Genomic DNA, 8,534 nt, shown 5'->3' with positions numbered 1-8,534 from the left:
TCTGACCCTACCCCGTTCATGCTTTGTCTGTCTCTGTCTCAAAAATAAATAAAACGTTAAAAAAAAAATGGTCCCCTCCAAAAGCCAAAACAACAACAACAACAACAACGACAGGAACAACAAGGCAAGAATGGCTTGGGGTCTTGCTATTTCTGTTGCCTGTTGCTTTCTAGATCAGCAAAAAAACAAGGCCAGCTCATCTGAGGGTGGGGGGAGGTCAGAGGTTGCAGGAGAAAGAACTTGACAAACACGCAAGCCACCTCTTCATTTACTGTAAAATCCTGTTTAATGTGTAACATTTCAGGCAGAGAGAGGCCTTGAGAACCAGAGGCAAAGGTGGCCCTGACCAACCCCCACTCCAACTTATCTGCCTGCGTCTCCCTCCCCTAATTCCTCCACCCCAGATGTGTCCTGCTTTTCCTTGTGGCCGGCAAGTGCTGTTCCTCCTTCCCTCGCGGGCACTACCCTCCCTTCTCCACCCACATGTCCACAGCACCCTCCTTCCATTCCACTTTGCCCACGTCCCTCCCCACTGATGTGACTCCAGAAATAGGGTATCTGACAACACGGGGTTAAGATTAGTTTCACAATTGGAGATGCTGTCAGAGCATCCTATCTCTTGTCCCCAGCGGCCCCAGGGAGAGGGAGAGGGAAGGGAAAAGGGGGACGGACAAGAAGAGCTGCCCACACCCCCACAACCTTGAGCACTGGCCGTGGGTGGCCTCCAGCTCCCAGCCTGTTCGGCCCCTCAGACGGAAGGCCCTGGGAGGAAGGGAGATGGCAGGGCAGGAAGATGTTGATGGAGCAGTCCCTAGCAGGCAGACGCCTGCACGCCAGCAGGGGAGAAGGAGGGGTAGGCCCAGGGCAGGGTTGGGGGGGCGGGATGGGCGGTTGCCTGGTGCGTGGCATCAGCAGGCCGAGCAGCGGTCGCTCTTCTCAGCCAGCCCAGCCCCGGTGCCCGGGCTGCGGCGCAGTATGTCTTTCAGGGAGCCGTCCTGCTCACTCAGCAGCTTATTGATCTCATTCTGCTTGTACTCAGGTGACAGGCGGTGGCCAAAGCCTGAGCCCTTGCGGGAGGGTGGATTGGAGCGGCGCTGGGCTCGGCGGGCGCAGGCCCGGATGATGAGGTACACCACCTCGGCCACGTTGAGGATGATGCAGATGCCAGAGGCGGCCAGCATAAAGACAGTGAAGACGGTTTTCTCAGTGGGGCGGGACACGAAGCAGTCCACAGTGTTGGGGCAGGGGTAGGCCTCACACTTGACAAGCCGCACCATGGCGTAGCCCGGGTAGAGCAGATAAAAGACATACATGAAGGCGGCCTCGAACAGCAGCCGGAAGACCACGCTGATGACATAGGTCCACCACAGTGTCCCTGAGATGTGGACCTTGTGCCTCTTCACCTCCTCCAGGTGGAGGGGGTCCCCGTGACCCTCGAGTCGCAGCATTTTCTTTTCTATGTGCTGCTGGTGAGCCACGTGCATGGCTACGAGAAGAGCCGGGGTGGAGACCAGGATCAGCTGCAGAGACCACAGCCGCACGTGGGAGATGGGGAAAAAGTGGTCGTAGCAGACGCTGTTGCAGCCGGGCTGAAGGGTGTTGCAGATGAAGGAGGACTTCTCATCACCCCACACACTCTCTGCAGCCACCACCAGCACCATGATCCTGAAGATGAAGATGACCGAGAGCCATACCCGACCAATGGCAGTCGAATGCCGGTTCACGCCACTGAGCAAGGTGTACAAACCTGTCCAGTTCATCCTGCCTCATTCACACCTGCAAAATAGGAGCCACAGAGCAAGCTGGCAGAAAGCTAGGGCAGAAAAGCTGGGCACCATCACACTGCCTGACACACACCCCCCACCCCGTCACCCCTTCCAAGAGCCAGTGACAGGAAGGGAACAAGGATGGTCATCGCTTTCCTCATCACCCCATGTCCCTTGCCAGCCTCTACTCCCCCTCCTCCTCCTCCCCTTCCTCCTCCTTCTCCTCACTTGACTTAACCTCCCTGAGCCCCATCTCCCTTCTTTGCTTTCATCCAACATTTTTTCTTCTCCAGCCCCTTTCTTCGCCAGGCCCATCTTGTTCTGTCATCAGCCATCCTCTTTAGCTCCCCACCCCCCAGCTCCTTAGCTCTGGACCTGGGGCAAACCCAACAAAGCCCGTTACCTTGGGGAGCGCCTATCCCTGAGGCCACCCAGACAGGTCCCCTATGGTCTCATGTCTGTGCAGGGGGAGTGGTCCCTGGGTCCGCGCCTGCGTCCCAATTCATCGCCGCCCGGTGCTGGGGAGTCATATGCTGCTTTATACCCAGTGTCTGCACAATGGGACCTTTGTGGGGCTCTGAACAACGCCCTTTAGAATTCAGATCAAACGCCCTGACTTCCGCCCACCCTACACACAGAGCACTTGTGTCCCAGCGCCGGACACCCAGCCTGCACCCACCTGTTCTGTGCCCGCCCGGTCCATCGCCGCACCCGCCCCACAGCCCCACCAGAAGAATGGCTACGGCGGGGGGTGGGAAGAGATGGAACAAAGACAGGTGCATGTAAGAGGGGACCCAAGGGGACCAGGAGGCTCTAGGCTGAGGCCCTCCCCTGTGACTCTACTAGAAACTGAGGGTCAGCAGGATTTGTCCTAGGTTGAGATCCCCTCCAGGGTATGCGTGAGCTCTCTTAGCTCTTGAGGGGGAAAGGGAGCTCATATTTCTCAAGCCAGGGACTGTGTTAAGCTTTCTCCCCCCCCATACATGCTCTCTTTGGACCCACTGGGCAAACCTCTAAGGACTTTCCCCCAGTCTTTCCAGATGAGGAAGCTGAAGATCAGATGAGTTAAGTAACTTACTCAAGGTCACACAGCTAAGAAGTGTTAGAATAGAATGAAACACAACAGTATCTGAAGAGGAAGTTTAGGCTCTTTCCACAGTATACTCTTTATGCTTTTATAGATGGTGTTGGCAAAAGCAAAAGCCAGCCATTAAGAATGACAACAGGGGCACCGGGTGACTCAGTTGACTTCAGCTCAGGTCATGATCTTATGGTTCATGAGTTTGAGCCCTGCATTGGGTTCTGCATTGACAGTGTGGAGCCTGCTTGGGATTCTCTCTCCCCACTTGCTCACTCTCTCCCTTTCTCTCTCTCTCTCTCTCTCAAAATAAATAAACTTTTCTTTCTTTCTTTCTTTCTTTCTTTCTTTCTTTCTTTCTTTCTTTTTTTTTAAAGAACGACAACAGGGGTGCCTGGGTGGCTCAGTCTGTTAAGCATCTGACTTCAGCTCAGGTCATGATCTTATGGTTTGTGAGTTTGAGCCCCACGTCCACTTCAGGCTCTATGCTATGCTGACAGCTTGGAGCCTGGAGCCTGCTTCAGATTCTGTGTGTGTGTGTGTCTCTCTCTGCCCTTCCCCTGCTTGTGTTGTGTCTCTCTCTCAAAAATAAATAACCATTAAAAAAAAATTTTTTTTTAAATTTTTTTTTTCAACGTTTATTTATTTTTGGGACAGAGAGAGACAGAGCATGAACGGGGGAGGGGCAGAGAGAGAGGGAGACACAGAATCGGAAACAGGCTCCAGGCTCTGAGCCATCAGCCCAGAGCCCGACGCGGGGCTCGAACTCACAGACCGCGAGATCGTGACCTGGCTGAAGTCGGACGCTTAACCGACTGCGTCACCCAGGCGCCCCTAAAAAAAATTTTTTTTAAAAAGAACGACAACAAAAGCAAGGACTAATGCAACCCATAAGATCACGAGAAGAGTGGAAGCTGTTGACCTGTGAGTACTTTCCAAGTCCAGTGTCATAGAGCAAACCCTGACCATCCCTCCTGGAGCTTCCGGGAAAGGAGCCCCTGGTGGACAGGTTGGCACATGGTGAGTACAAACCAGAGGGAGAAAGCAAAAGTTAACCAAGCAAACAGAAGGTTAGAAGATGGAATAGGTAGGAGTCATACACCTTTGGGTTTGAATCCTGGTTCTTCGCCTAATACCACTGTGGGCTACTTACTGAACTTCTCTGAGCCTGCTTGCTCATCTATAAATAGGGTTAATACCCAGGGTTATTGTGAGGATCAATGAAGCAACCTTCAAAAGGTTCTCAGCTCAGCTCCAGTTTTTCATAGCTGATAATCAAGGGAAGTAAGCATCTTATCAGAAAGAGAAAGCAATGTTGTTTTGAGAGAGTGGGTGGTCTGCCAGACCCATTATCCCCTTTTTCTTCCCAAAGCTGATGTTGACCTGTAGTATCTGTCCTGAGATAGAATACACTGTTCCGTGGCTGTCCTACCCCAACATCAAGTGTACATTGTAAACTCCTGGTTTCCTGAGCTTGCCAGTTGCTCTAGGGAAGAAATTCCCCTCTAGGCTTTAGGCAGGCAAAGAAGGCCTCCCTGTACCTCCTACCAGCACTTCTGCCATTAAGTTGAAAGTAGATCATGCTGGGAGCAGGGAACTGGATGTGAGGAGAGAGCACACAGGCCTGGACCTGTAGGAGATGCAGGGGGTTTCCTGCCCCCGAATGCAGGGGCAGTGGTTGTGACAGAAGGCCTGCATCCAGGTCTAGGTGCTCTTCTCTGTTGTAGGAAGGAGGGGGGAAGATATCAGCCACAGAAAAGTTGGGGAATGTGGTGAAAGAAACTAGGGGATGGAGGGATGGTCCATGGGACAGAGATTACTTCTCTGAACAAGGTTGTCTTTTTTTTCATTTAACTTTAAAAAAATGCCTTAGTAAAGAAATGCTTCATCTGGTGAGACACAGTAGGTTCACAAACAGGTGGTCATTCTTGAAAAAAAATTTTTTTAACATTTATTTATTTTTGAGAGACAGAGCACAAGTGGGGGAGGGGCAGAGAGAGGGAGGGAGGGAGACACAGAACCTGAAACAGGCCCCAACACGGGCTCGAACTCACAAACCGTGAGATCGTGACCTGAGCCGAAGTCAGATGCTTAACCGACAGAGTCATCCAGGCACCCCAACAGGTGGTCATTCTTAAGAATAACCATTTACCGGGGTGCCTGGGTGGCTTAGTCAGTTAAGCTTGATTTTGGCTCAGGTCATGATCCCAGGGTCAGGGGATCGAACCCCGTGTCAGGCTCCGCACTGGGTGTGCTTCAGATTCTCTCTCTTTCTTCCTCTGCCCCTTTCCCCTGCTTATGCTCTCTCTCTCTCTCTCAAAAAAAAAAAAAAAAAAGAATAACCATTTACTGAGCACCTGTTACACCAGGCCTTGCATGTGAACTACCTTATATAAACCTCACTACAACTCTGTGAGGTAGGTATTCTTTTTAATCTTCATGTCACACATGAGGAAACTGAGGTAAAGAAAGGTGAAGGGATTTGTCCAAGGGTCACATGGGTCCACGCAGTTATTATGTGACAGAACTGGGATTTTGAGCCAGGCCAAGCTGACTCCAGAGCCCATACTTTTCCCATAAGTTCTACTACCTTGGCTAGAATTATAATTTTTCTTTCTTTTTATTATTATTATTTTTTTTAATTTTAAGTAAGCTCCACACCCAACGTGGGGCTGGAACTCATGACCCTGAGATCTAGAGTCATGTGCCCTACTGTTTGAGCCAGATGGGCACCCCTATAATTTTTCTTTCTGTGAGTGTTTTTAGAACCAGGGGGATTAAAAATGGGTCTGGCTTTTATTCTCCTGTAGCTCCTTCCCTTTCCTATCAGCTGGGAACTCTTTTCCTCTCCTGCCTTCCCAGGGCTTTCCACTGCCTCCTGATCTGTTCTGTTTTCCCTTCCTTACCTTTCTTGAGCTGCCTCCTCCAACTCCAAAGCAAATGCCAGCTGTTCTCTCCTCTCTGCTCCTCAGTCAGCCTGGCCTTTCCTGGGTTTCTAGGTTCTTGTAGCTCTCCACCTCTCCTCTTCTTGCACTCTCTGGGGCATAGCCAGGAGCTCCATTTGGGGGCCCCTAAGCACCCTTGTGTGGGCACTGGGATCTCAATTTTGCTCTCCCTTTTGGATGGAGAGCTTATCCCTTATCTCAAGGGTTTCATTTTAAAACTTCCAGGGGAGTGACCCGGTTTTGAAATCCAAACCGTTTTTGTGACTTTGGGTTAAAGTCCAGGTATTGATAAGCTCTGTGTGGCTCCAGGTGTGTTTTGCTCTCATGTTTAACTGGACAAGACTTCTCCGGCTATGTCAGGCCCTGGCCTTGTCCTCGGATTCAGATTTGCCCAGGCATTTGAGCACAGCTCAAAATCAGGAGATCACACTCGGTCCCTACAACAGTCCTGTAATATTATCCCCATTTTTCAGACAAGGAAGTTGAGGTTCAGAGAGGTTAAACAACTTGCCTCAAAGGCAGCTCTGCTCAATGGTAGAGTCAAGTTTCAAATTTATTTTCTCCTGACCTCAAAGCCTTTGTACATCACACCGCCTTTGATGGCCAGCATTCTGATTGAGACCAGGCCCGCAACTCAAAACTTCCACTCCTTCCCACATGTGTTTGCATGTGTGGGCATGCGCGCACACATGCACATGCAAGTGTGCACAGCACACACGTTCATCGAGTGTGTCTCTCTCTCTTTCTGCCCCCACCTCTTCCCTGTCCCTCTTTCCAACTACAGGAAATCCTGGTGTTGTTTTTTTTTTTTTTTTTTGTTCTGGAGGAGGGCCCCGGCTGGACTGGAGGAGGTTATATTCAGCCCCAGACTCCACACTTCCTCCCCCAGTTCACAAGCAGTCTGTGGCTGGGAAAGGACAAGGGGCTTTCTTTGGGAATTCTTTCTGAATCTCAGGCTGCCTTCATCAGTTTGGTGTGGTTCAGGCCAGACCTCTGTAGCCTTCTCCCTCTTCTGTTTCTCTCCCCTGCCTCCACCCTGTGGCCCCACAGCACCCGTCACTTCCCTTGTCTTCTCCACCCTGCCATATGTATTGTGTGGCCACACTTGGGTCAAGGCCACTCCAGCTCATTCCAGTTTTCTCCTTCTCTCTCCGCCATTGTCTTTTCATAGAACTGTTAATGTCAGCTCCCTTACTCACTGTGTGGACTACACCCTCTTACTCCTCAGTCAACTATCTGACTTCCTGTTGCTCTCCACTTGGGCTTATTATAACAGCTACCATTTATGGAATGCCTATGGTGCTCTAGAAGCTGTATGTTCATTAACTCTCATCCTCATAACAAGCCTGTGAGCTGTGGCTTGCTGTCTGCAGTTCACAGATGGACCAAAGGAGGCTCAAAGAAACTGAGTAAATTATCACACAGCTGGTAAGCAAGTGCTGGAGCTCAACCTGGGACTCATGGTGACCCCTCACCAAAGTGTGGGTCCATTGCTCTGTGGCATCCTCATCCATAAGTCTCTCCACTCACGCCCCTCTTGTCTGTATTCTCCTCTCCTCTCCTCCTTTTCTAAATCTGTGCATACTGCCATGCCATTCCCAACAGCTGGAACAACTTTCAAACAGCTGGGAAGCCACCCCTCCTTTAGATCTCCAAATCATCAGTTACTCAAGCTCAGCTTGAGTCTGCCTACCCCCTCAAGAAAATGGAATCCCATGCCCCTGTATCCCAGCCCTGCTGGCTGTACCTCTGCACCTGCTAAGTGCACTGTATTCACCCAAGCGCAACCCCAGGTTGGTTGCACGCCTGGTGTACCTTCTAATCAGGGAAGGAAAATAGCACCTGGCAGTGCCCAATGGTCCCACCAAACCCTAACCCTCTGTGGCACGAAACATCTTCAAGAGACGAACTTGGCCACCTCGCACCGAGGGGACCCCTCAAGTCTTCCTGGGAATTCAGCCCTCCCTGTGAGGATGAATGGAATCCATGGCTGGGAATAAAGGGGGACAGGGGAAGCAGCTCTGAGCTTGGAAAGAGGATAAGAGTTGAAACTTAGAGAGAGAGGCTAAGCAAGCCTGGAACCTGGCAGGAAGGGCCTCACTCTGCCCAGAGGGAAGCACAGAAGGGGTCTAAGTGGCTTAGTGCTGAGGCCAAGAGAAGGCAAAGCCCGAACCTCTCCCCAGCCCCCATTTCTGCCCTCCTGTGCCACACCAGCTCCCCCTCCCCGGCCCCACCTCCCCCAGTCCCCAGCTTCCTCACCTGGCTGCTGCTGTCCTTTCCTAGGGAATGTCTGCAGGCGTGTCTGCACTGTGCTACTAGATACTGTCAGCCCAGTCCAGGGGAGGGACAAAGAGCCCAGGGCCAGAGCCAGATTATGGCCCACAGCCCAAGAGGAACCAGACAAACATTAACCAGCCCCGCCTCCTCACGCACACAATCATTAAATAAGATTGATCCCTTGAGCTCCCAATGGGTTTGGCGAGACAGATCACATAGCCTGGAGTTACTGCCCTATCCCAAGGGGAAAGAGGCATCATTGTCACCCAGGTGTCCATGTTTAGTCTATCCGGGAGACTAAATGGGACCTAGGCTCATCAACAGCCCTCAGGCTTCCCCCATCCCCCAGCCATATGTAGACCAGTGTGTGGGTAAGTTGCAAGGAGGGCTCCTGCACTGGGTACCATCCCTTCCATCCCTTACAGATCCCAGCTTCTGAAATGATATGACCATAGGGAGAAAAAAAGA

At 51.5% G+C, this 8,534-nt stretch overlaps 1 protein-coding gene across 3 annotated transcripts; it reads right to left on the bottom strand.

Annotated features, from left to right (window-relative positions):
* Positions 1 to 263: 263 nt before the first annotated feature.
* Positions 264 to 8,173, bottom strand: GJB1 (gap junction protein beta 1). 3 transcript variants are annotated; one of them, XM_045471581.1, is made up of 2 exons: positions 8,049 to 8,173; positions 264 to 1,776 (listed from the first exon to the last, which is right to left on the bottom strand). In XM_045471581.1, exon 2 carries the CDS (start codon positions 1,758 to 1,760, stop codon positions 909 to 911), a length of 852 nt encoding a protein of 283 aa, XP_045327537.1. In that variant the 5' UTR covers positions 1,761 to 1,776; positions 8,049 to 8,173; the 3' UTR covers positions 264 to 908. The 3 variants fall into 3 exon arrangements, with proteins under 3 accessions (XP_045327537.1, XP_045327539.1, XP_045327538.1); XM_045471583.1 differs by lacking the exon at positions 8,049 to 8,173 and adding an exon at positions 5,751 to 6,205; XM_045471582.1 differs by lacking the exon at positions 8,049 to 8,173 and adding an exon at positions 2,170 to 2,284.
* Positions 8,174 to 8,534: the final 361 nt, after the last annotated feature.

The sequence above is a fragment of the Leopardus geoffroyi genome, chromosome X, assembly GCF_018350155.1.
Source record: "Leopardus geoffroyi isolate Oge1 chromosome X, O.geoffroyi_Oge1_pat1.0, whole genome shotgun sequence".
Taxonomy (NCBI): Eukaryota; Metazoa; Chordata; class Mammalia; order Carnivora; family Felidae; genus Leopardus; species Leopardus geoffroyi.
This window is presented reverse-complemented; position numbering and strand designations above follow the sequence as displayed.